The 27,098-nt window shown below is 41.4% G+C and overlaps 1 protein-coding gene across 2 annotated transcripts; it reads right to left on the bottom strand.

The window, feature by feature from the left end:
* Positions 1 to 18: 18 nt before the first annotated feature.
* On the bottom strand, positions 19 to 5,567 carry CASP14 (caspase 14). 2 transcript variants are annotated; one of them, XM_044255339.1, is made up of 7 exons: positions 5,361 to 5,567; positions 3,342 to 3,413; positions 2,409 to 2,558; positions 2,086 to 2,311; positions 1,810 to 1,926; positions 1,538 to 1,641; positions 19 to 1,045 (listed from the first exon to the last, which is right to left on the bottom strand). In XM_044255339.1, exons 2-7 carry the CDS (start codon positions 3,366 to 3,368, stop codon positions 941 to 943), a joined length of 729 nt encoding a protein of 242 aa, XP_044111274.1. In that variant the 5' UTR covers positions 3,369 to 3,413; positions 5,361 to 5,567; the 3' UTR covers positions 19 to 940. The 2 variants fall into 2 exon arrangements, with proteins under 2 accessions (XP_044111274.1, XP_044111272.1); XM_044255337.1 differs by having other exon boundaries at positions 5,377 to 5,567.
* Between the last annotated feature and the right edge of the window lie 21,531 nt (positions 5,568 to 27,098).

Here is a 27,098-nt window from a genome sequence, read left to right as displayed (position 1 = left end):
TTGATCTCATGACACATGAGATCATAACCTGAGCCAAAGCCAAGAGCCAAATGCTTAACCAACAGAGCCACCCAGGTGCCCTGCTGTGTGGCATTTGACAAGCCTTTTAAGCTCTCTGGGTCTCTACCACAGCATCTGAAAAATAACAGGGTGATACTAAGGATTTGCCATAGCTCCAGCATGCCCTGATTCAGAGTGGTTAAAAGTTGAAGACTTGAGAAAAAATAAATGGATGGATTTTCCTGGGAAGAAGGCAGAACCCAGGGCCTTGGGGAGAGTTTGTTAGTAGAGTGAGGCTCAGAAAAAGATGAAACAGCTATATTAGCCAGAGAGAGCCCATGAGCTGAAAGGAGAATGATGTCAAGGTACCAACTTGCCAACGAAAAGGAGTGTTGGAAAGAATGATTCTTGTCTTACTAATTTTCCAGGGGCTGGGAGGGAATCTCTGGGAGATGGCAATGGATATGGTTCTCAGGAGGAGGTGTTATAACTCGAAGTGAGGTTCAGGATCCAGTGGAAGTTTGATTGGGGTGAGTGGGCATTGGTTTATCAGTGGAAAATCTTGAGGTTTAAAATTGCAGTTACATTTGCATAGGTATAACTAATGGGAGAAAGAAAAGTATTTCAGTTGGAGATAGGAACAGAAACTCAGTTAACAGAAACTCAATTAATACAACTCTAAGGTTGTATTAATAGAGGTAAAAATTCCACCTTGAGGGAAGTGAGTGTTAATGTTACTGCTGTGCCTTGTGCTGTGTTTCGGCTCACTTGCTTTAAGAAGGACAGGGACAGAGAGAAGATCTGTATGAGGGTTGTGATGAAAGAAAGGCTGGATGCCTTTGGGAAGAGAAGATTTTAGGGGAGTAGTGGGAGCTGCCTCTAAACATCCATGGGGCAGAGAGAGCACTTGAAAGACAGCCCCTCCCTGCCCTTTCTACTTTTATTGCAGATAGAGCCGTTTCCGAAGGGTGCTTTGGATTTCAGGATTCACTTTCCTTGGTTTTCCTTCCTGAACCAGCTCTGCTTCTGCCATCCGCCGGGTCACCTGCAGCAAGAGATGTGGTCAGATTGGGTCTGAGTCCCTAGGGGAACTGGTGTGGTGGGCATATAAGGAGAAGGTTGGGGAACAAGGGAGGTGGGTTTCCATGTCCTAAAGTGGGAGACTTTATTGCCTCATCCTATGCCATAATCTTTATCAAATCATTGTTTGGACATTTTTGTTATGTTTTTTCTAATCCACCATAAAAGCATATAATCATTAAAAGGAAAAAAAGTTTGCTCAACCCATGATTAAACCTATGGGTTTTTTAAAATAGAAATTTTTCTGTATTTCATCTAAATTATCTCAAATACTCTGATGTTTAGAATTTCCTGCTTTGGAAACTCATCGCTAGGAGATGGGTATCTTAGTTTCTGTGTTGGGACCTAGGTTGGATTTGGGGCTGGGGGCAGGAGAGGGGGAAAGCACAGGTTTGGAAGAGGCTCAGCCTACCTGCTTGGTCTGGGTGAGGGTTCCAGGTACCTTGTCCCAACTCACCTCTGTCAGAAGCTCCAGGATGGGTCCTTTCCTCTCTGTGAACACATCAACCAGGGTCTGGATGAAGCAGGAGCCTTCTTTGTCGTGTCTGTATGAGATGTACCCTAAGGAATTCAGAGAAGAGGGCTCAGGAGACCTCCAACGGGAGTGAGAAGATTGGCAAGAGGCTGTGGAAGAGGGTGTGTCCTGGAGGAGCCCAGGGGTCAAGGGTTAGGAATGGTGTGCGAGGAGGAGGAGCAGGAGGTCAGCCTCTGTCAGCTGGGAGCTCATACCCTCCACGGTTGAGTAGACGTGGAGGATGTCTGTGTATGTCGGGATGGTCTCGGGACTGTCCTTTGTGATCATTACAATATCACCTCCACTTACTGTTTCACCAGGGTCTCTTTGTTCTGAAATGTCAAGAAGAGGAAAAGGCAAAGTCAGAGAGAAAGATGGGGATGGGAGGTCACCATGAGACAGACTGGCACATCAAGGCTTAACTGGGGCTCTGGATCTAGGGTTAGGTTGGATTAGGAATACAAATGCCATGTTCTTGGCTTTGTCCCCACCTCCTCGACAGGCCTGCACGATGTACACCTTAGGCTTGGCTCTCAGGGCCCGGCAGTTCTTGTTGTTCAGAACCTCGAAAAGGTTTTCCAGTTCCACCATTTGTCCGTCCTCCCCCTTGAGTTGACCTTCTAACCCATGTGCCATGAGCACCACAAAAGCACAGCTGATGGGGTCATCCCGAGCATCCATGGCCTGCTGAAAATTGTCCAGCTCTTCCTGGAATTGCTGGAGTGAGAGGAATGACCAGACTTAGGGGTGGCCCCAGAGCTCACCAACTGGTCCAGCCCTTTCCCTCATTGGCCTGGGACTGGAAGTACAATACCTGGGCGGTGGGGTCTCTCTTCATGGTACTCTCAAATCCCAGCTGCTGGAACATGCGTTCCAGAGCATCCAGGTCTGCCTCTGAACCTTCCCGGGCTTTGGTGACGCACAGTGTCAGGGCTAAGCGGGCGCCTGACATGTCATATACCTCCTGGGCCAAGAGTTGACAAAAATCATCAGAAGGATGAGGAAGTCAAGGAGAGGCAGAGGATGTGGTCCAAAGAGGTGTGGGGGTTGGGTGGCTGGGTAAAATACAGGATGCTCAGTTACATTCAAATTTCGAATAAAAATAAGTGTTTTTTTGGTATGAGTATATCCCAAATATAGCATGGGTTATATTTACACTATAAGATTACTTGACAATGCGAAATGCAAATTTGAGTGGGCATCCTTTATTTTTATTTGCCAAATCTGGTCACTTAACCTGGGATCTGGCTCTGTGTGAACTTGGGCAAGTCACTGCTCCCATCTGAGTCTCAGTTTTCAAACATAGACAATGAGTGTATTTATGGGGGATTGTGAAAGTCCCTTCTAGCTACCACACTGGTGGCTTTGGCTTTCTCTCTGTCCTTCCCAAGAGTCTTATGAGCATCACTCCTTCTTATAAAGAGGTCTCAAAATTTCTGAGGCCAATACTGAGATCCCACTTTGTTCTGTCTGAGGAAGAAGAATATTGGGACCAAAATTTCTTTTCTTATCTTCAGTATCAACCAAAGTGATAAGAATTTGTGAAGACAGATACACCAGGGCCCCCCGCCCCAACTTGGTTTCCATCTCTGTTTTTTTTCTCCATCTGAATGATCACAGAGCACCTTCTAGCTCTGAACCCACATCATGATTTTCACCCTCTCCATTATCTCTGAAGCATTAAGCTCCTCACCTTCTCTCTATCCAGGTGCTCCCACCCCTCTCCCCCAAACTGCACCCAGCCCACCTCCTCCAAAGGCCGAGGATTGCTCATGTTTCCTCTGATTCTCAGTCCGGTTCTCAGCACTCTTGGCTGATCCTGGGGGTCAAGAGAAGATAGATTGAAGGTCTCCGAGGGAAGGCAGAGGGGCTCAGGGAACAGACTAGTTTGTCTATCCAGGTTTTTGTGACTAAATAGAAACCTAGTGGTGGGAACTTGGTTCATGGTCAGACCTGGGTAAGAGATGAGTCCATGAAGCATGGCTTCTCTAGTGTGACACTCCAGTGGTGACTTCCATCCTTGGATGCTCCCAGAACTCTTGCTAGGCCCACCCTAAAAATCCCATCCCCCTGGATTTTTTCCTATCCCTTTCTCAGGACACTTACCAGCTTGTGATAGGCTGGAATTCCACCCCCATCAAAGGACCTGGACTGATGAAGGGGAAAACAGCCCCATGTACTCCCCTATGCTGCTCAAGAACTGACTGACTGGGGAGACTTCCAACAGGGAGATGCTCTGGGATTGGGCTTAAAAGGACTATGTCATCAAAGTGGGGAACACTGTTTTGGAACTGTCCCAGTGTGTCTCTAATCCAAATGGATCAATCCACCTCCCTCACTCTGCCTTGAGCCTGACCATCTGTCTGAATTCTTCGTTCTCATTTATGAGTTCAGTTTTACTCTCTGACTGAACAAAATGACTTCTGTCATATTATTGGTATTCTCTCATCTCCTTGCCTTTTCTTATACTTTCCCTTCAGTCTGGAATGTGTCTCTACTAGAGAAGACCCTTCTCTGTGAATTTGGATGCCATAAGGTCTGCTATGCCTTCCCCCTGCCATCTACTCATCCATCCTTCTATCTATCTATCTATCTATCCGTCCATCCATCCATGCACCCATCCTATCTATCTATCTATCTATCTATCTATCTATCTATCTATCCGTCCATCCATCCATGCACCCATCCTATCTATCTATCTATCTATCATCTATCTATCTATCCATCCATCCAGCAAATATTTTCTGGGTGCCTATTATTTGCCAGCCACTGGGAATAGACTGTGTAAGACAGACGTGCTTCCTCCCCTCGTGTAGTTCTAGTCTATGACAGAAATGAATATTAAATTTCTCTTGTTCTCAGGGTGTCTAGATGTACACCCTGAGTGTGTGACTCTCAGTGGAGTGTGTGACTCTTGATCTTGAGGTTGTAATTTCAAGCCCCATGTTGGATGTAGAAATTACTTAAAAATAAAATCTTAAAAAAACTCTTTTGTTCTCTCTTACACACACACACAGACACAGACACAGACACACACACACACACAGACACAGACACACACACACACAGACACAGACACACACACACACACACACACACACACACAGGAGCCAGTGTAGTAAGGAAAGAGGACTCAAACACTGTGAGAAAGAAAGTGAAAGGGGCATGGTTTTTGGGGCCAAATAAATTAGAATCAAGTCTTGCCCCTGCCCCTTCCTAGCTGTGTAAACTTGCATATCTTATTCTCCTCTCCAACTCAGTTTTCCCATCTGATAAGGACCTTAAAGGAACACTAGATGCCTTACAGCAATGGCACAACAAGGGAGATTTTATGATCCCTGTTAACCCACTGGAAGTTGCCTCTCCATTCTTCAGACTGTCAGAGCCGTGCATGTTTATACTTGTGTGACAGTAGTGCTTTTGGTTCTTATTCTAGTGGCTGAACTGGAAGCTCAGTTTTTAGGACGGAAAGCCTAATTTCTTTATCTCTGTTTCCATCAGGGTCACCAGAGTGGGAATGGGCACCGAGGTGGTAGCTGAGGAAATCTGTCTTATTTGTAAGCAAATAATAAACAAATGAACAAATAAAGAAAGGATGGGTAGATGGATGAATGGATGGATAGAACTGTCTTTAGTTCTGCCAAAACTGGCCAGAGCATCCATTCATGCAGGGAGAGGGAGAGAATAAGAAAGAGAGAGGAGAGAAGAAAAGAGGAGAAGAGAGGAGAGGAGAGGAGAGAGAGAGAGAGAGAGAGCGAGCTAGTACCTGCCAAATCACTTACTGACTCTAGAGATGGCTGCTCCTTAAAGTCAGTCCAAGTCTTGCCTCTCTGCTAGCTGCCAACTGGGCTAGGCACCGAGGAGGGGGTCAAGTCCACCTGCTGACCTTGGAGATGGGGCTGACAGCGTTTCTGCTGAGAGACCTGTGTATAAATTGGCCAGCACAGCCATCTGTCCCTTTATTGCAAGCGAGTTTTCTGTCACTCAAGAAACCTCATGGTGGGAGGGACACACCCTTGGCAGAGACTTGGTGAGGAGATGGAACCAAACGCCCATGAAATGAGTCATGGCAAAGTTTAACCAACACTCCCCTGGCTAAGGAGGCTGAGGCAGAGTATTCAAATCAACTGGGGCTTTTATGCCAGCCCACCCACAAAGCAACACTTGGGTCCAGCTCTTCTGGCTACCATCAATCCATTCATTTCTATCATTATGCCCTCTTCCATCCCTTCTACATGCAACTGGGCAGATAATACCAACTTCACTTATTACTTCATCAAGTGTTCAACAGTCCCAAGAGCTCAGCATTGTAGCTTCCAGTTTGCAGACGAGGGAACTGAGACTCATAGAAGTGAAATGACTGCCCTAGGTCACCCAACTAATGACTGGCACAATTAGTATTCAGCAACAGTGGGTCTGGTCCATCTGCATGATCAGATGCAACTGCTATCTTCTCTTCCTCATGACCTTCCTCCTAGGTTCTCTTTCAGCCTTAATTTCAGTTCACTTTATTTTATGCTTTGCTAGCAGATTTAAAGAGATATAATTCACATAACTATACAATTCACCCATTGAATATGTATAATCCAATGGTTTTTACTATATTCAATGCTGTGCAATCACCACCACTGCCTATTTTAGAACATTTTCATCACCTCAAAAAAAGAACCCTGCACCCTTTAGTTATTGCCCCCAATCTTTCTCCACAACCCTCAGCAACCAGTGATTTGTTTTCTGTCTTTGTAGATCTTCTTGTTCTGGACATTCCACATGAATGAGATATGTGGTTTTTTTTTTGTGTTTTGTTTCTTTCACTTAGCATTTCTTTAGGTTTTATACATGTTATGACATGTGCCAGTTATGGAATGAATAACATTCCATTCTATGAATATACCTCATTTTGTTTATCTGTTCATCAATTAATGGGTATGTGGGCTGTTTTCACCTTTTGCCTAGTATTAGTGATTTTGCTATAAGCATTAGTATGTATATAAGTCTTAGTGTGGCTGTATGTTTTTATTTCTCTTGGGTTTATATCTAGGAGTGGAATATTCAAACAATACTGAAATGTATTCAGCAAAACCAGAACATTCAATTAAATGCTGCAGCCATCATGGAAAACATATGGTTGTTCCTCAAAAAAATAAATGTAGAATTACCGTTTGATACAACAATTCCAGTTTTGTGTATATACACAAAATAATTGGAAACAGAATTTTAAACAGATATTTGTACACCAGTGTGCACCAGTGTTCAACAGCACCATTTTTTGCGATAGCCAAAAAAAGGAAATAACTCAAATGTTCGCCAGAGGATGAATGGATAGAAAAAATGTGGTGCATCCATTCAATGGGGTCTTGCTTAGCCTTAAAAAGGAAGGACATTCTGTGTGGAAGGAACCAAGATGCCCTTCAATGGACGAATGGATAAGGAAGATGTGGTCCATATACACTATGGAGTATTGTGCCTCCATCAGAAAGGATGAATACCCAACTTTTGTAGCAAGATGGACGGGACTGGAAGAGATTATGCTGAGTGAAATAAGTCAAGCAGAGAGAGTCAATTATCATATGGTTTCACTTATTTGTGGAGCATAACAAATAGCATGGAGGACAAGGGGCATTAGAGAGGAGAAGGGAGTTGGGGTAAATTGGAAGGGGAGGTGAACCATGAGATACTATGGACTCTGAAAAACAATCTGAGGGGTTTGAAGTGGTGGGGGGGTGGGAGGTTGGGGTACCAGGTGGTGGGTATTATAGAGGGCACGGCTTGCATGGAGCACTGGGTGTGGTGCAAAAATAATGAATACTGTTATGCTGAAAATAAATAAAAAAAAATAAAAAAAGGAAGGACATTCTGACACAGGCTACAACATGGGTGAAACTTGAAGACATTATTCTAAGTGGAATAAGCCAGACCAAAAAGAAGGACAAATACTGTCTGATTCCACTTACTTTTAAAAGAGATTTTTAAAAAAATTATTAGAGAGAGAGAGAGAGAGAGCGAGCGCACGAGCGCATTATAAGGGGAGTGGCAGGCAGAGGGAGAGGGAGAAGCAGGCTCCTTGCTGAGCAGCAAGCCTGGTTCAGGGTTCTATCCCAGGATTCTGGGATCATGACCTGAGGCAAAGGCAGACGCTTAACCAACTGAGCCACCCAGGTGCCCCTATGTGATTCCACTTACATGAAATTCCTAGAGTAGCAAATTCACAGCTGGAGAAAGAATGGTGGGCACCAGGGGCCTGGGGACTAGGAGTAGGGAGTTAGTGTTAACATGGACAGAGTTTCAGTTTTGCCAGATGAAAAAATTCTGGAGATGGATGGTGGTGACAACTGCACAACTATGTGAATATACTTAATGCCACTAAACTGCACACTTAAAAATGGTTAAAATGGTGAGTTTTATGTTATGTGTATCTTACCACAATAACAAATATAAAAAAAAACCTGAAACACTCTCATGCTCCTGTTTGTTCCTTTTGTTTCAAGATAATGCAGCACCAGATTGGGTAGTTTTTCTCCAAATCCCCATTCTGCCTTGATTTATATACTTACAGCTGTTTGTTATATACATGTTGGCTCATTTCACCAAATCGTTTTGTTACTTGCTTTGTTCACTTAATTATATGTCTGGGTCATCTTTCCACGTCACTCCAGTCATTTTTGGTTTTCTTTAAAAAATTTTTTTCATTAAGGGGCACCTGGGGGAGCTCAGTGAGGTAAGCATCTTCCTTTGGCTTAGGTCTTGATCTTGGGGTCCTGGGATAGAGTGCCATGTCAGGCTCCCTGCTCAGTGGGGAATCTGCTTTTCCCTCTCCTTTTGGCTCTACCCCTGCTTATGTGCTTTCTCTTTCTGTCAAATAAATAAATGAAATTTTTATTATTAACATATAATGTATTATTTGTTTTATGGTACAGGTCTGTGATTCATCAGTCTTACACAATGCCCAGTGCTTACCACAAAATATACCTTCCCCAATGTCCATCAAATAATTACAATCTTTGAAATTTTTTTCTTTGAAGAATAAACTATATGCAGAAAAGAGCACAAATAAAAAATGTGCATGCAACTCGATGAATTTTCACACATTGAACACACGAGGACCTTGTAACCAGGACCCAATCAAGGAAAAGAATGTGAACAGCTCCCCACTCTGGATTTCCTGTCCTGCTTCCTCTCTTGTCACTACCCTGCTCTTGCCTTCCCCAAACACTATCTTGATATAGAACACTATAGATTAACTTCTGCTTTTGGGACTTTATATAAATGGAATCACACGATATATTCTCTTTGGATCTGGCTTCTTCTCAATGACAAAGAGAAAATCCTGAAAGAAGCTTGGGACAAGAGGTCTATAACATACAATGGTAGAAATATTAGATTGGCAGCAGACATATCCACAGAGACCTGGCAGAAAAAACTGGCACGATATATTCAGAGCAGTAAATGAGAAAAATATGCAGCCAAGAATGTTATATTCAGCTTGGCTGTCATTGAAAAGAGAAGGAGAGATAAAAAGCTTCTAGGACAAACAAAAACTAAAGAATTTGCAAACACCAAACCAGCCCTACAGGGAATATTGAAAGGGGTCCTCTAAGTAGAGAGAGCCTAAAAGTAACAGACCAGAAAGGAACAAAGACAATATACAGTACAGTCACCTTATAGGCAATACAATGTCACTAAATTCATATCCTTCAATAGTTACCCTGAATGTAAATGGACTAAGTGCCCCAATCAAGAGACACAGGGCATCAGAATAGATTAAAAAGCAAGACCCATCAATATGCTGTCTGCAAGAAACTCATTTTAGACCCAAAGACACCTCCAGATTTAAAGTGAGGGGATGGAAAACAATTTACCATGCTAACAGACATCAAAGAAAGCTGGGATAGCAATTCTTATATCAGATAAATTAAATTTTAAGCCAAAGACTATAATAAGAGATGAGGAAGGACACTATATCATACTTAAAGGGCCTATCCCACAAGAAGATCTAACAATTTTAAGTATCTATGCCCCTAACACGGGAGCAGCCAATTATATAAACCAATTAATAACAAAATCAAAGAAACACATCGACAATAATACAATAATAGTAGGGGACTTTAACACTCCCCTCACTGAAATGGAAAGATCATCTAAGCAAAAGATCAACAAGGAAATAAAGGCTTTAAATTCATCTGGCTTTACGTTCATTGTTGCCAGATGGATCTGTTTCTCTGTGTGTCCAGGGTCATGTGTGGTTTGGTTTGGTGCATTTGAAGGGGTCGTGTACCGTTCTGTTGAAGAATTCCTATGACCTTTATCTGTTGTGATGGTTCTTACTCTCCATCTGTGTGTCTAACAACTAGTCAATTTTGTAAAAACAAGACGAAGCCATTTGTACTTTTCACTTTTCAACTAGTTGTTTTGTCCTTGTATGCATTAAAAAAATCTAAGACAAACCACAAAAATTGGCTTGATGTATGCATCATGCTTTTAGCTCATATGCTAAAGAATGATTGCTTTCATTTAAGAATTTCAAGCAACAGTTACCTGCATGTCTAAAAATAAACTGTTGGCAAAAGTAAAAAAAAATTCATCTGGTTTTATTTACTCCAACATTATGTTTGTGAAATTCAATCTTTTTTGCATGTGGCTGGAGATCCTCAATCTTATTGCTTTATAAGAGTATTTTTCTTTCTTCATTATTCTCTCCTCACAAGAAGCCATTTTAGACATTTTTCATAATTGTCCCTCCATGAACTTGAATACCACAGATATACTGTTTATCTATCTATGTGTCTATCACATATATACCTATTTCTATCTATATCTCTATATTGTATTTATATCTGTATTTTTTTCTCCTAAGTCACTTTGCTCCTATGGGGGTAAAATATTGCTCTCACTGAGGATGCATATTTTATAGCATTCTGCTTATTTATCCAACTTGTTATTAATGGACATTTGGGTAGTTTCTGTTTTGTTTTTCTTTAAGATTATGAGCCGTGTTGCTATGTACATCTAGCATATGCATTTTTTTGGTATGTGCCTTTTAATAAACATATGTACACATTTCTATTGGGTATACACTTATAAGTGAAAGTGCTGGATAATAGAGAATACATACGTATAACTTCAGTAGTCCTTGCCAGATCATTTCCTAAAGGGTTGTACCACTTTTCACCCTCCCATTAGCAGTCCCCAAGGGTTCCAAATCCAAGCCAACACTTGGTATTTTCTTTCTTTTTTTTTTTTAGATTTTTTTCTTTATTTCTCTGACAGAGATCACAAGTAGGCAGAGAGGCAGGCAGAGAGAGAGGAGGAAGCAGGCTCCCTGCAGAGCAGAGAGCCCGATGCGGGGCTTGATCCCAGGACCCTGGGATCACGACCCGAGCTGAAGGCAGAGGCTCAACCCACTGAGCCACCCAGGCGCCCCAACACTTGGTATTTTCTTTTTTCTTCTTCTTTTTTTTCATTTTAGCCACTCCAGTGCATATGTTGCATCATTGGTTTTATAAATTGCACAATATCCTATAGAATAGATGGGCAGTAATTTTTTAAGTAATTTCCTGGATGATTGGTCATTCTAGTGTTTCTAGTTTTTTTTTCTTTTTTGCCAAGGCAAATAACCTTGCTATTTGACATGAACAACCTCTCCAGGCATAAGATTGAGTTTTTTCTGAAGGAGAAGTTCCTACAGGTGGAATTACTGGTTTAAAGGGCATAAAACTTCAAAAATATTGCTAAATTTTGGCTGCTAGTTTGCCTTCTCAAAGGGCTTTAACAATTTGCTTTCCATCTCAAACAATATATGAGAGTGTGTCCATATCCCTGCGTCATCAACAATATAAGATAGTCCTATAAGCTTCAGTTTCCTCTTACAAGAAATGAAGACCTACTTTCTAGGACTGTTGAGAGATTCAGAGATAGCCTATATGTAAAACACTCAGCAATGTTCCTTCTTGGCATATAGGAGGATGCTATGTTTTCTTCTTTTCTATCATCCCCTCTTCCTCTTCCTCTTCCTGGTTCTTCTCCTTCTTCACTTAATTTATTCAACAAATATTTATTGGGTATTCTATCTGATCCCAGGCCAATTTTGGTAAATAAAACTCAGTAGTCTTTGTCTTTGTGAAGATTATAATCTTATCTTCATTGTCACAATAGCATCCACAGATCTTGCAAAATTCCTCATCCCTAGCCCTGTCATAAATATTAATTACAGAATATGTCCCAATCATGAGCTTTCTGTGCAAGGGTAGGGCTTGGGGGCTTTGCAAATCATGTAGGGAAGCATCCCCTCCCATGTTTCTTCACAATGACCCAGGTAAGGTTTGGCTATTCCAAAAGGGAATAGGACAACACACCTGGGAATACATGGAATCATCTACAGAAGTGACCTGGGAGTTATGCCATTGCCTTGTTCTGTGATGGTGTAAAAAGCACACATTGTTCATTGGAAGAGAAATGAAAACCAGGGAAAGACCTTATCAAACAGGACCCAACATCCCATCCTCATCTCAGACCAAACATTTTAGTTGAGCTATACTTCTGCCACCTTTTGGCTTCTTGAAATCTCATTCTTTATAGAGTCTGGTGAAAGAAGACTGGGGGATCTTAGAGGAAAGAATTGAGAATGTGGGTGTTTGCAATGATGTGCTGGAAAATGTTTAATAACTGGGTGTTCTAAACAAACAAGTAAGCAAGCAAGCAAAGAAAAAACACAAAGCAAAAAAAAATAGGAAGTCGTGATTTTCAGTGCTTATGAATTTCCATCATGTAAATATTCCCATGGTGGCTGATTTCAAGTTATCAACACAGCATCACTGAATATGGAGCTGGGAAGATCTGGTTTCAGCCCACCACTGAGTGCCTTAGAGAGACTCCGTAAGAGGGCCCAGTTCCCCGAATTTCCATTGACTGATGAATGGATAAAGAAGTTGTGGTATACATATATAATGGAAACTTGCCATTTGGAATAATGTGGATGGAGCTAGAGTGTGTTATGCTAAGGGAAATAAGTCAACCAGAGAAAGACAAATACCCTATGATTTCACTCATATGTGATTTTAAGAAACAAAGAAGATGAGCATAGGAGAAGGAGAAAAAAGGGAGAGAGGAAAGCAAGCCAAAAGACACTCTTAATGATAGAGAATAAACTGAGGCTTCCTGGAGGGAAGGTGGGTAGGGGTTGGGTTAAACAGGTGATGGGCATTAGGGAGGGCACATGTAATGAACCCTGAGTGTTATGTGTAAGTGATGAATCACTAAATTATACTCCTGAAACCAGTATTCCACTATATATTAACTGACCAGAATTTATTTATTTTTATTTTTTGATGCAGTGTTCCAAGATTCATTGTTTATGTACACACCCAGCACTCCATGCAATATGTGCCCTCCTTAATACCCACCACCAGGCTCACCCACCCCCCCCACTCTCCTCCACTCTAAAACCCTCAGTTTGTTTCTTGGAGTCCACAGTATCTCATGGTTCATCTCTCCCTCCAATTTTTCCCAATTCACTTTTCCTTTCCTTCTCCTAATGTCCTCCGTGTTATTCCTTATGCTCCATGAGTAAGTGAAACCATGTGATAATTGACTTTCTCTGCTTGAGTTATTTCACCCAGCATAATCTCCAGTCCCATCCATGTTGATGCAAAAGTTGGGTATTCATCCTTTCTGATGACTGAGTAATATTCCATTGTATATGTGGACTATATCTTTATCCACTCATCTGTTGAAGGGCATCTCACCTCTTTCCACAGTTTGGCAATTGTGGCCATTGCTGCTATGAACATTGGGGTACAGATGGCCCTTCTTTTCACTACATCTCTGTCTTTGGGGTAAAAAGCCAGTAGTGAAATTGCTCGGTTATAGGGCAGCCCTATTTTTAATTTTTTTTGAGGAATCTCCACACTGTTCTCCAAAGTGGCTGCACCAACTTGGATTCCCACCAACAGTGTAAGAGGGTTCCCCTTTCTCCTCATCCTCTCCAGCACTTGTTTCCTTCCTTGTTAATCTTTGCCATTCTAGTTGGTGTAAGGTGGTATCTCAATGTGGCTTTGATTTGAATTTCCATGATGGATAATGATGATGAACATATTTTCATGTAAACTGATGAGGATTTAAATAAAAATTTGAAGAAGGAAAAAACAAAGGAGGATCCAGCTCATATGGCCAGGATTGAAAAGCATATGTTCTGAGGCACCCCTTCTTCATAGAAGCAGGTGGATCCAGTCCTGGGGGGTGAGGCCATGTCATTTAGAGTTAGGTAGGTGCATAAGAAGGAAGAGATGGATAGATGAATGCTCTGGGATGTCCAGTTGTCTCCTGAAATGAGGAATGGCAGACATAGACATAGTTCCTCATCAATTCCTCATCAGTATACCAATGACGAGACTTAAGAAGGTCCTAGTTTCTTTGATAAGATATACATATTTACACAGTATCAGTGTGCAAAAGAAGGATGTGTCGCTATGGGCCTTGGTAACTCTGAGTTATTTAATCAACTAGTTAAATTAATTATATTAATCAGAGTTATCCAACAATTAGTTATCCATAGGAAAACAACCTGGTGTAAAGACTCTGTGAAGGGATGCATGCCTAAAGGTTGTAGGCTTGCAGGATGGCTTCCCAGAGGAACTGGCATTTCAGCCAATACCTGAGGAATGAATAAGTGTTTTCTAAGGTGGACATATGGGAGAAGCAGCTCAGGCAGAGGGAACCTAACATGGGAAATAGCAGAGGTAAAGGAGACGACTTGGTGGCTTCAAGGTACCATGATTTCTCCCATGTCACTGGAGTATCAAGTGTAGAACATGGCGGTGGTGAGACGTGAGTCCAGGTAGTAAGTCCAGGAAGGGATGGGGTAATTAATGGGTGTGAATACACTCTAGGGAGTCTGGAACTTGTTGGGTTAGGGGGAGACCGATCAGACCAGAACTTACGGGTTTTCTGGGCTGTGGGGATTTCAGTACTTTAAACTGCAAAATGAGTTGGTCCCCTATTAGATAGGGAGCCATTGAGTAATTCTTAGCCGGAGAGTGATAACCACTTCTTTTGGTTGTTAAAAGACCAATTGATTGTCTTGAATTGATAAATTGATAAATTGGTTGTCTTCAATTGGTAAAATGGTTTCTGTAGGAGGACATCTCTGAATCCTCCCTGGACCAGGTCACATCCCAATTTCCATGGCTCCATCCACTTCTCCTGGGCATTTATATTGGTCTTATAATGATGCCAGTTTGATGTCTGTCCTCCCCAGGAGACAATCTGGCGAATGAGAGAGTGAGACATCCAAGTAGCTTTTACTCAGCATCCAGCATGGCTCATAGAAATGTTCAATAAATGTCTGTGAATTGACTGAGAGTGCCTAGCATTGTCAGAATTGACCATCATGTTCCATAGTCCTCCAGGCATAAACTTGGAATAATACCACCTCCCTCATCTAGACTGTAGTATGAAAACATCTAATATAAGACTTGGGGTGAGGGGCCCAAGAGTAGTTGTTCAAGAAATCTTTGTGGAGTGTGAATCAGAATGGTAAGGAGGAAAAGGTGAGTCACCATGGACTGGTGTAACTGTTAGTTAATTAATCACTTAATTAAATTGATGAATTGTATTTATATTTACTAATTTAATAGTGCTCTAATTTTATTATTTGATGATATTGTTTTATTTTATGATGGTGAGCTGTCAGCATGGATTTCTCATGGGGATTTAGAGAATCTGTAGGCAGAGTTTAGGGTGACAAAAGGTGTGATGGTGGTACATCAGGCTGTGGGACCCCTGAGGAGACCCCTGGCCTGGCTCAGCACAGGGGGTAGGGCTGAGCTGTCCCCACACTGCATTCCCATTCTGGGTTGGGTGTCAGGCAAATCAAAGCCTTTCTTAGCTGGAATTGCCTCACTTGTTAATACCTACTTGGAGAACTGTTCCAAGGAAGAAATAAAACAACTTCCGGAAAGTGACCAAATGTCATCTGGCCACTGGGCAGACACTGGGTTTGAACCTGTTTTTGGAGCACTGGATACACAGCCTTCAGGGTTTATTTTTTTAATTTTTTTTATTTTTCCAATTTATTTATTTTCAGAAAAACAGTATTCATTATTTTTTTTCCCAATTTATTTATTTTCAGAAAAACAGTATTCATTATTTTTTCACCACACCCAGTGCTCCATGCAAGCTGTGCCCTCTATAATACCCACCACCTGGTACCCCAACCTCCCACCCCCCCCGCCACTTCAAACCCCTCAGATTGTTTTTCAGAGTCCATAGTCTCTCATGGTTCATCTCCCCTTCCAATTTACCCAAAAGCACATACCCTCCCCAATGTCCATAACCCTACCCCCCTTCTCCCAACCCCCCTCCCCCCAGCAACCCACAGTTTGTTTCGTGAGATTAAGAGTCACTCATCCCTTCCTGATCAAAACCCTTCAAAGTGTAGGGATAGAGGGCACATACCTCAATATCATCAAAGCCATCTATGAAAAACCCACTGCAAATATCATTCTCAATGGAGAAAAACTGAAAGCTTTTCCACTAAGGTCAGGAACATGGCAGGGATGTCCATTATCACCACTGCTATTCAACATAGTACTAGAAGTCCTAGCCTCAGCAATCAGACAACAAAAGGAAATTAAAGGCCTTCAGGGTTTATATACTAAGGCAACAGTTCTCCATGGCTGCATCCTGCAATTACTTAGGAAGCTTCCAATTTAACTGATCAAGGTGGGTCTTGATATTGGGCTTTTTTTTTTTTTTGAGAGAGAAAGAGAGCGTGTATGCATACACATTTGCACATTCCCCCATGGGAATGGGGGCACAGAGGGAGAAGGAGAGAGAGAATCTTAAGCCGGGCATTGAGCCAGACATGGGGTTCGATTTCCCCACCCTGAGATCATGACCTAAGTCAAAATCAAGAGTCAGACACTTAACCTACTGAGCCACGCAGTCATCCTTTGACATCAATATTTTTGAAAAGGAACCCAGGTGAATCGAAAGTGTTACAAGGTTGAAAACCATTGGTTTTGTGGGAAGGGTCAGATAATAACTGAACAAATTAATAAATAAGATAATTTGGATGGTGACCCATGTTTAAAATGGAAGTAGACCAGATAGAGTGACCAAGAAGGACTACACATGGGGACAGAATAGTTAGGGAGGATCTCGGAGGAGATGACACTTGAGCCAGTCCTGGGAGCTGGATGTGCTTCATTCACACGACCCCTTCCTCTTTCCCTTACACTCCTGCTTCTCCAGCACGGCGACACATTGACACCTCTGAGCATCTCTTGCCCCCATTCCCAGAGAGCTGATTTAGTGGGGCTCAGGACACATATATCATAATATTTATCATTGTAACCACTTTATTTTTAAAATCTTTTTTGGGGGGCGTCTGGGTGGCTCCATTGGTAAAGGGTGCAAATCTTGATCTCAGCTCAGGTCTTGATCTTGGGGTCCTGAGTTCAAGTCCACGTTGAGGTTGAGCTCTATGCTGGGAGGGGATCCTACTTAAAGAAAAATACTTCTTTTTTTTGCAGCAGGGTTATAGGTTATTAATTTTTTAAAAAATATTTATTTATTTTATATATTATATATGTAATATATTATAATATATAATATTTATAATATATAATTAATATATATTATATTTATATATAATCATATATAATATATAATATATTATATATGTATAAAATAAAAATATATAAAATATATAAAAATATATATTTATATTATATAAATATATAAAATAAAAATATAATATATAAAAATATAAAATAAATAAAAAATATATTTTAATAAATTAATTTATTTATTTTCAGAAATACAGTATTCATTATTTTTTCACCACACCCAGTGCTCCATGCAATCCGTGCCCTCCATAATACCCACCACCATGTACCCCAACCTCCCACCCGCCCGCCACTTCAAACCCCTCAGATTGTTTTTCGGAGTCCATAGTCTCTCATTAATAACCTATAACCCTGCTGCAAAAAAAAGAAAGATTATATATATATATATATATATATATATATTATATATATATATATAGAGAGAGAGAGAGAGAATGAGAGTGAGAACAAGCAGGGGAATGGCAGGCAGAGGGAGAAGCAGTTTCCCAGAAGAGCAAGGACTCTGATGCAGGACTTGATCCCAGGACCCTGGGATCATGACCTGAGCTGAAGGCAGATGCTTAACCAACTGAGCCACCCAGGCATCCTTTGGTTATTAATTTCTTAAATTTTTTATTGTAACCATTTAAAAATATAAAAATATAATTCAGTAGTGTTGAGTACATTTGAAATGTTGTGGGACCATCACTTCTAATTCTAGAACATTTTCATCACCCCAAATTGAAACCCCCCGCCCAATAAGCAGTTCATTCTCCCTTTCTCCCAGCTTTTGCAACTGTTACTCTGAATTAATTCTGTCTCTATAAATCTGCCTATTCTTTTTTTTCAATTTATTTATTTTTAGAAAAACAGTATTCATTATTTTTTCACCACACCCAGTGCTCTATGCAATCCGTGCCCTCTATAATACCCACCACCTGGTACCCCAACCTCCCACCCCCCCGCCACTTCAAACCCCTCAGATTGTTTTTCAGAGTCCATAGTCTCTCGTGGTTCACCTCCCCATCCAATTTACCCCAATTCCCTTCTCCTCTCTAACACCCCTTGTCCTCCATGATATTTGTTATGTTCCACAAATAAGTGAAACCATATGATAATTAACTCTCTCTGCTTGACTTATTTCACTCAGCATAATCTCTTCCAGTCCCGTCCATGTTGCTACAAAAGTTGGGTATTCATCCTTTCTGATGGAGGCATTATACTCCATAGTGTATATGGACCACATCTTCCTTATCCATTCGTCCGTTGAAGGGCATCTTGGTTCTTTCCATAGTTTGGTGACTGTGGCCATTGCTGCTATAAACATTGGGGTACAGATGGCCCTTCTTTTCACAACATCTGTATCTTTGGGGTAAATACCCAAGAGTGCAATTAAATCTGCCTATTCTTATCCATAATGGCCAAAAGGTGGAGTAACCCCAATGTCCATCAATGGATGATTGCATATATCCTTATAACAGGATATTATTCAGACACAGAAAAGGATGAAGATCTATATTTGCTATGGGATGAATAGACTTTGAAAGCATTATCGTTAAGTGAAAAGAGCCAGACACAAAAGGGCACACAGTGTATGGTGACACAGGACCATGATGTGCAGTGAAGCTTGCAAACCACTGCCTTATACCGTATTAAATTTCAGTCAATCAAAGATGGATGTCCAGGCCTAGGTTGATAGGATTCACAGTCACAGTGAACAATGACATCCCAAACTTGAAATGGGACTATTTCTCAGGTAGATGTGGGTAAGGTACCCAGTCCCCATCCTGCTCAGTTTCTTGGACTGTTTTGCAAAAAGTGAGGGGAGATCCTTCACTGGACATGCACATGCTTCCTGGGCATCATTTTCCTGTGAGTTCACAGGCATAAAGGCAATATCCTGCCTCTACACACAGCCAGAGAATGGCCATGTACCTAAAGAGTGCTCAACTCTGGGTACATGCATGAATCCATTTTGTAGTAATAGAGATTTTTCCTTACTTTGTGCCTTTATTCTTTGTCCCCCACCCCCAGGTTTTTATTTTTTATTTTATTTATTTATAGAACAAGCAGGGGGGAAGAGCAGAGGGAGAGAGAGCATCTCATGTAGACTCCTTGCTGAGTCTAGTGGGGGCTCATTCTCACCATCCCAAGATCATGACCTGAGCTGAAACCAAGAGTTGGATATTTAATCAATGGAACCAGCCAGGCACCACCTTTTATTTTATTTTTGTTTTTATTTTGTTTTTGTTTTTATTTAAATTCCAGTTAGTTAGCATACAATGTAATATTAGTTTCAGGTTTATAATATAGTGATTCACCACTTCCATACAACACCCAGGGTTTACTACTTCAAGTGCCCTCCATAATGCTCATCACCCATTTACCCCATCCCCCCATCCCCCCTTCCTCTAGCAACATTTATTCTCAGCTAGTTCATTCGAATCTCAAGTCCTGACCTCTGGGTCCCCCTTTGCCTGTGTCAGGGCTGTAGCAGTGAGATCTCCTGGTGTTGAAAGAAGGTAGTGTTGCTCAAAGACTTGGCAACTTCTTGTCACCACAGTTTCCCTTGAGGGGTAAACAACCCCAGGGCGCCTGACAAGATGAGATTGGCATCTCATCAAGCAGGATTTTGTTGGCCACAGACTGGGAAGACGCCCATGTGCTCTAGACACTCCTTTCTTCCCTGAACGTATCAAAGTTCTGTGAGTCACTGAGCACGAAATACAATGGGGAGCAAATGTGTGTGGCTGTCATTTTTCAGGCACCCACTCAGAGCATTTGCAGAATGGGAACTCTGATCCTGACAACTCTGAAATTGCAGTAGAAAACGGAGGCTTAAAAAAGTTAAGTAAATTGAACTCAGAAGGCAGCTCTCTCAGGATTCTGAGGCCTCTTATTTTCCTTCCTCCATGTTTCAAGGGTCAGATGAATGAAAAAGAAATCATACAAGGGCTTGACGACTACTCCAAGTCCAGCCTGAGAAGGTCACGAAAGCTTAGCAGGATAAATGAGCTAGCCCAAACTGCTCAGGGTGACTTGAAGCAGGTCTGGTAACAAAAACAGTTCTCTCGGGCGCCTGGGTGGCTCAGTGGGTTAGGCCGCTGCCTTCGGCTCGGGTCATGATCTCAGGGTCCTGGGATCGAGTCCCGCATCGGGCTCTCTGCTCGGCGGGAAGCCTGCTTCCCTCTCTCTCTCTGCCTGCCTCTCCATCTACTTGTGAATTCTCTCTGTCAAATAAATAAATAAAATCTTTAAAAAAAAAAAAACAGTTCTCTCTCTGACCTCGATTGAGTGAGCCCACTGTGCATGGCCAAGTTCCTGGTCTGGTCTACCCTGTAGGTATCTACATGTCTCAGGTGCTCCCAACCCTACCAATCTGATGTAGATGTAGGTGTATGTGTGTATAAGTGTGTGTGTGTGTGTGTGTGTGTGTGTGTGTGCGCGCGCACACACACACACATGTAAGTGGGTGCAAGTATTGGGGGTGAAAATAAGTGGGCAATCTTCACTTTATAGCAAGCAGATAATTGAGCAGGAGTTACAAAAGCATAAGGGTAAAAGGTATAGGCTTCAGAATCAGACTGCCTGGGTTAGATGCCTGACATAGTGACAAATAATATAACCTTCTGGATGCTCAGTTTCCATGTCTGTAAAGAAGAGACAGTAATATTCATTTTGCTTGAATGTTGTAAGGAGTTAATATAGTCAAAGCACTTAAAAAAGTGTCTGTTATTTAGAAAACGCCCTATTTTACTTCCTGAATACCTCTTGGATTTACCTTTTTCTCTCCAATAACACCTCCTAGTTGAGATGGCCAATATCCATGACCTGAACAGTGGCTGCAGATTCCTAACTGATCTCCACTAGCTGGTATGAGACCTGGACAAGCCCCTGACACATCCTGGGACACCTGCTTCTTCACTGTACATGAAGAGATTGCCTCCGGTCAGCCAGTTGGTGGTTTGGAAGCTGCATGAGGTGTGCACTGTAGGTCTTTTTCATAATGAGGGTGGAGCAAAGGAAAGGGGGAACGGGGTGACCACAAATTGATACTATCTATGGGCTGAGCCAAGCCTGCTGGGAAGAGACAAGTTTAACACTACTGTGAGATGCAATGACTTAATAGCAATTAATGATGTCTATAAGTTTTGCTATATGAGGCACAAGATGCAGATAAAAGAATAATTATAACATATTACTGGCATGAACAAGCAGAATTTGCAATTGTGGTTGCTCTTGCTGTGGAGAGCACAAACATGTTTTTGTGTTCAGAAATGGGTGAGGAAAGAGCAGGGAAGGAATAAGTGAGAGAGAATCCTGGCAAGTGTGTGGAAATCTACTGTTGAAAGAGGGATTAAAATAGGATTGCCTGCAAAGAGTCTTTGCTCACAGAGCTGATGTCCTGATATGGTCAGCTACACATCAATTTATAAGACATCTTGAATCCCAAGGGGGAATCTATGGGCAAGATATCAAGAGCTTCTGGGGGCCTTTATAACCTAAGTGGAAAGTGTATGTGTGAAATAAGATCTTCCAAATGCTGGGCTTGTGAAGGTCTTCTGACTGGGGGCAAGACATGGAGCCATTCCAGCTGCGGGAAGACTTAATGGTGTTACACAGAAAGTGTAATTTTTTTTTCTCACACTGAGGATGGGGCATTTTTAGGTAGAACATCCTTACTTCCCTCCCCCTACCCTTCCTTCTCTCCTTCCTGCCACATTTATTGGCAGCCTACTATGTCTCAGGCATGGTGAATATAATGGAGAAAACTTAGATACAGTCCATGCCATTCTGGACTGTATTTACTCAATGGAGACAGTCATTAGCAGGTGTCTCCCACTCTCCCAATGCAGAGCACTCTTATGAAACCTTTCTTGAACCCTAATGGCATAAAATGAAGAAACAATTACTATTAATTTGTATGGAAAAATTTTTGAACATTCTTAGGACCCCCTAAAATAACCTGTCTTAGGATTTTCTGATACTTTAGGGCACGTATTGCTAATGCATGCACAAAATAAATTGAGATAAGGCACAGATGCCCACAGATACGGTTCAACGCTCTTGTGGCTTGATGCAGAGATGCTGAGAGCAGTCCCCAGGGAAGGAGCTTGCTGCGGATGCTCCTACCACTTGGGGTGTGCACTGCTTCTGTAACTGCTCCCTGCAAAACAAATGCTGAATGTTATTTTCACTTTTCACATTTTTCATAAAAGCAGAAATCCTCTTCAAATTTCCTTTAGTTAGTCGGGCTCTCTGCTCAGCAGGGAGCCTGCTTCTCTCTCTCTCTCTGCCTGCCTCTCTGTCTACTTGTGATTTCTCTCTGTCAAATAAATAAATAAAATCTTTAAAAAAATTTCCTTTAGTTAGGAAAAACAGGTACTGACGTAGGTCTTTCTTAAGAGCAGGATGGTATAGCGTGAACTTTTGAGAAGTGGAGGATACCTGTAAAATAATTATGCTAATGAACATATGATTAATTAATGTAAGTATGTTGAAGGAGAGAAGTATGGTTCTAGGAGAATTTGAGGCCAACCAAGACCACTAAGGAATCTGGGAAGGCTTCCCTGAGGAAAGGACGTGTTTGAGTGGGTGTCTTCTGGGTAGAGGTGTGAGATGGTATGGGGGGAGTGAGAAAGAGTTGCTCAGGTAGAGAATCAATGAGGACAGAAGGCTCTGGGCTGGTGGAGGAGGGAGGACGTCCAAGATGGGAATGGATCCAGACATAGGGCTTGACCCTGCAGCCTTCTGTCCTAAAGCATACACTTTTCTTCAAATGAAATGGAATCAAATTTTCCCACTGACCTCCAGTTCCTGCAAGTGGCAATGCCAGGACTCAGAGATATATGTCACTCCAAGATCTCTCAAATCAAACCAAGAGGAGTATTTTCCCAATTCATGAGGCATTAGACCAGGGGCTTTGTAAGTATACTGAAGGGAGTGAACCTCTTTAGATGTCTGTTGATAAAGATTGGGTACTCAAGACTGCTGATCTGGACAGTACTTGAGCCCTCAAGTATAATGATAGATTGCTGAATTTTTTGTCAGTGCAAACATACATACAACACCCACTGGTCATCATAACAAGTGCCCTCCTAATACCCAGCACCCATTTAGCTTATCCCCCACCCGCCTCCTCTCCAGTAAGCCTCAGTTTGTTTTCTATTATTAAGAGTTTCTTATGGTTGTTTCCTTTTCTCCTTTTTTTTTCTTTTCCCCTTCCCATATGTTCATATGTTTCTTTCTTAAATTCCACATATGAATGAGATCATATGGTATTTGTCTTTCTCTGACTCATTTATTTCACTTAGCATAATATCGTCTAGTTCCATTCAGATCCTTGCAAATGGAAAGATTTCTTTCTTTTTGATGACTGGGTAATATTTCATTGTGTGTGTGTGTGTGTGTATATGCAAACACACATACATATACATAGACACAATGAATATATACATGTACATAACACATATATAGTGTTATATATACCATATATATGTATGATTATATATGTGTGTTATATATATGTGTGTGTGTGTGTATATATATATATATATATACACATATATCCCATCTTCTTTATCCATTCATCAGTCGATGGACATTTGGGTTTTCTCCATATTTTGGCTATTGTTGATATTGCTGCTGTAAAATCAGGGTGCATGTATCCTTTTGAATCTGTATTTTCGTATCCTTTGGATAAATACCTAGTAGTACAATTGCTGGGTCATAGGGTAGTTCTATTTTTAACTTTTTGAGGAACCTCTGTACTGTTTTCCAGAGTGGCTGTACCAGCTTGCATTCCCACCAATAGTGTAAGAGGATTCCCCTTTCTCTGCATCCTCACCAATACCTATTGTTTCTTGTGTTGCTGATTTTAGCCACTAGTGACATTCCTTTTTATTTTATTATATATATATATTTAATTATATTCAATTAGCCAACATATAATACATCATTAGTTTTTGATGTAGTGTTCAATGATTCATTAGTTGTGTATAACACCCAGTGCTCATCACCACACCTGCCCTCTTTAATGGAAGAAAGGAACTTTTTAACAGAGACCATGTGAGGAAAACAATAAGGCATATGCAGAAGAGGGGGGTCCTACACTAAATTTGTACAAGGGAGGAAGCATCTGAACCACATACAAATCAGAATCTGATCTGCCACACTGGGTCCCTGGCCACCTCTCCAGCCTCATCCACCACTGTCTAAAAATATTTTTGAGCTTTCCAAATGCACTGTTTTATTACTTCCTCTCTCTCTCCCACCTTCCCTCCATCCTTTATTTTCTCTCTCTCTCTCTCTCATAAAATGTCAGATCCTTGTTGGTAAACTTGTCTTGAAATCTAATTTTTTTGATATGCAATATGATATTAATTCCAGGTGTAGCACGTAGTGATTTGATATTTTTATATATTACAAAATAATCACTATGATAGGTTTGGTTACCATCTGTCACTACACAGTTATTACAATATTATTGACTATTTCCCCTATCTTCCCTATATCCTTGGGACTTGCTTATCTTAATCCTATTCACCTGTTTCACCCACCTTCCTCATCCCTTTCCCCACTGGCAATCACCAGTTTGTTATCTGCATTTATGAGTCTATTTCTATTTTGTTTTGTTTGTTCATTTGTTTTGTTTTTAGATTCCACACATAAGTGAAATCATACAGTGCTTGTCTTTCTCTGTCTGTTTCATTTCCCTTAGGATAATACCCTCTAGATTCATACATAATGTCACAAATAGCAAAATTGCATTCTTTTTTATGGCTGAGTAATATTCCATTGTGTGTATGTGATACCGCATTTTCTTCATTTTCTTTATCTGCTCCTCTACCAATGGACGCTTAGGTTGCCTTTGTATCTTGGCTATTGTAGATAGTGTTGCAATGAATGTAGGGGCGCAAGTATCTTTTTTAAAGAGTTACTGTTTTCATTTTCTTCAGATAAATACTCAGAAGTGGAATTGCTGGATTATAGGGCAGTTGTATTTTTATTTTTTGAGGAACCTCTATACTGTTCTACATAGTGGCTGCAGCATATTATGTTATCATTAATAATACACAAGGGTCCCTGTTTCTCGACACCCTTGCCAACACTTGTTATTTTATATACTTTGTTGCCCCAGGACCTTTGCCCAGACTGTTCATTTTTTCTGAAACATTCTTTCCCAGGATCCTTTATAAAACCTGATTGGAAATTGGAGAGGGAGAGGAACCATGAGAGACTATGGACTCTGAAAAACAGTCTGAGGGTTTTGAAGGGGCAGGGGTGGGAGGTTGGGTAAGCCTGGTGGTGGGTATTGTGGAAGGCACGTATTGCATGGAGCATTGGGTGTGTGCATAAACAATGAATTATGGTACACTGAAAAGAAATTAAGAAAAAACCTGATTGATTCTTGTTCATATTTCAGGTGGTAGCTTTAATGTCAGCTTCTTCAGGGCCGTCTGTCCTGACCTGCCTTCTCTCTTGTAGATAAGATCTCCTTAGTTTTATGCATGAATTACACCTTGCTCCTCTCTCTCTCTCTCTCTCTCTTTTAAGAGAGAGAGAGAGAGCATGAGTGGGTGGGGAGGGGTAGAGGGAGAGGGAGGGAGACAATCCCAAGCAGTCTGCACGCTCAGTGTGGTGCCTGATATGGGGTTCGAGCTCACAAACCTGAGATCATACCTGAGCCAAAATCAAGATTCAGATACTTAACTGACAGAGCCACCCAGGTGCCCCACGCCTCTCCTTTATAACGTTTCTAATTACTCAGGTCAAAATTGTCTTATTTTATGGAATGTTCACTGTGTACCAGGCACTCTTCTAAGCACTTTAAATGTATCATCTTATTGAATTCTCATAGCCCCGTGAAGTGAGAACTGTGAGAACTGTTATTCTGACCAGTTTTATATGTTAGGGGAATGGGCATGGAGAAGTTAAATACGTTGGCTAAGGTTTCTTAGAGAATACGTGGCTGCTCCAGGGTTTGAACTGATATCTGACTCCAGCGTCCATATTCTTTACTACTTTTTGCAGCATACAAGGAAGAAGGGTAAGGCTGGAGAATTATTCAGTGTCTTCTCAGAGCAAGATGGGTCTGCTATTTCCAAGCTACCTGACACTCAGAGCTTACCCCAGAAAACAGGGATCATTAAGATCCATGCAGTTCTCACCGTATAGAAATAGGATGATTGGCAGGGACATGTTAAGGGTGGAGTTGGTAAGCAAATCAGGTGATGAACTGGGGAAGGTGGGAGAAGATAGCTGTTCAGTGGTGGATGGTTATGTCTCTGGAAGAAAGAGACATAGGGGGCCCTGCACCTCTCATTCCAGCACAAAGTAGGAACCAAAATAAATAATATATTTTTAAATAATATATTATTTGGTAAAGCATGTGGATGTTACTACTTGCTTAAGAAATAAAAAGTCATTTTTTCCTTTCAGGTAAAAACAGAAGTAGATGGTTCAGAGTGGAAACAAACTCAACAACCAGGGAACTAAACTCACTCTGTTTTGCTGTTAGGCTTCTATCAATATGCAGCTTCATCTTGTGGCCCCAAATGGCTGCTCCAGCTCCCATCATCACATCTTACATTCCAGTTTGCAGGAAAGAGGAAAGGGAAAGGAGAGAACATCTTCCTCTCCTTTAAAGGAATGAGGGATATTGCACATAACATTTCTACTTACATTTCATTAGCCAAAATATGATTCTATAGCCATACCTAGCCTCTCTGGATTTTGCAACCAAGCCTCAGCTCACATTTTCCTTCTCAAGGATCTAAGGGTGTCCTGCTTTATACATGTCAAAGCCACAACCTCATGGTTTAATTATTCAGACCACAGCTTTACAGAATGAATGGGGCTCTGAGAGAGGGAATTGGGGGACCTCAAATCTATCCTAA

Source organism: Neovison vison, chromosome 6, assembly GCF_020171115.1.
Source record: "Neovison vison isolate M4711 chromosome 6, ASM_NN_V1, whole genome shotgun sequence".
Lineage (NCBI taxonomy): Eukaryota > Metazoa > Chordata > Mammalia > Carnivora > Mustelidae > Neogale > Neogale vison.
This window is presented reverse-complemented; position numbering and strand designations above follow the sequence as displayed.

Coding starts and splice junctions, on each gene's coding strand:
- CASP14 (XM_044255339.1), bottom strand. CDS start 3,368: ATGAGCAATCCTCGGCCTTTGGAGGAG. Junction 2,312..2,408: donor AGAGAGACCCCACCGCCCAG/GTATTGTACTTC, acceptor CTCTCACTCCAG/CAATTCCAGGAAGAGCTGGA. Junction 1,046..1,537: donor TCCTGGAGCTTCTGACAGAG/GTGAGTTGGGAC, acceptor CTCTTGCTGCAG/GTGACCCGGCGGATGGCAGA.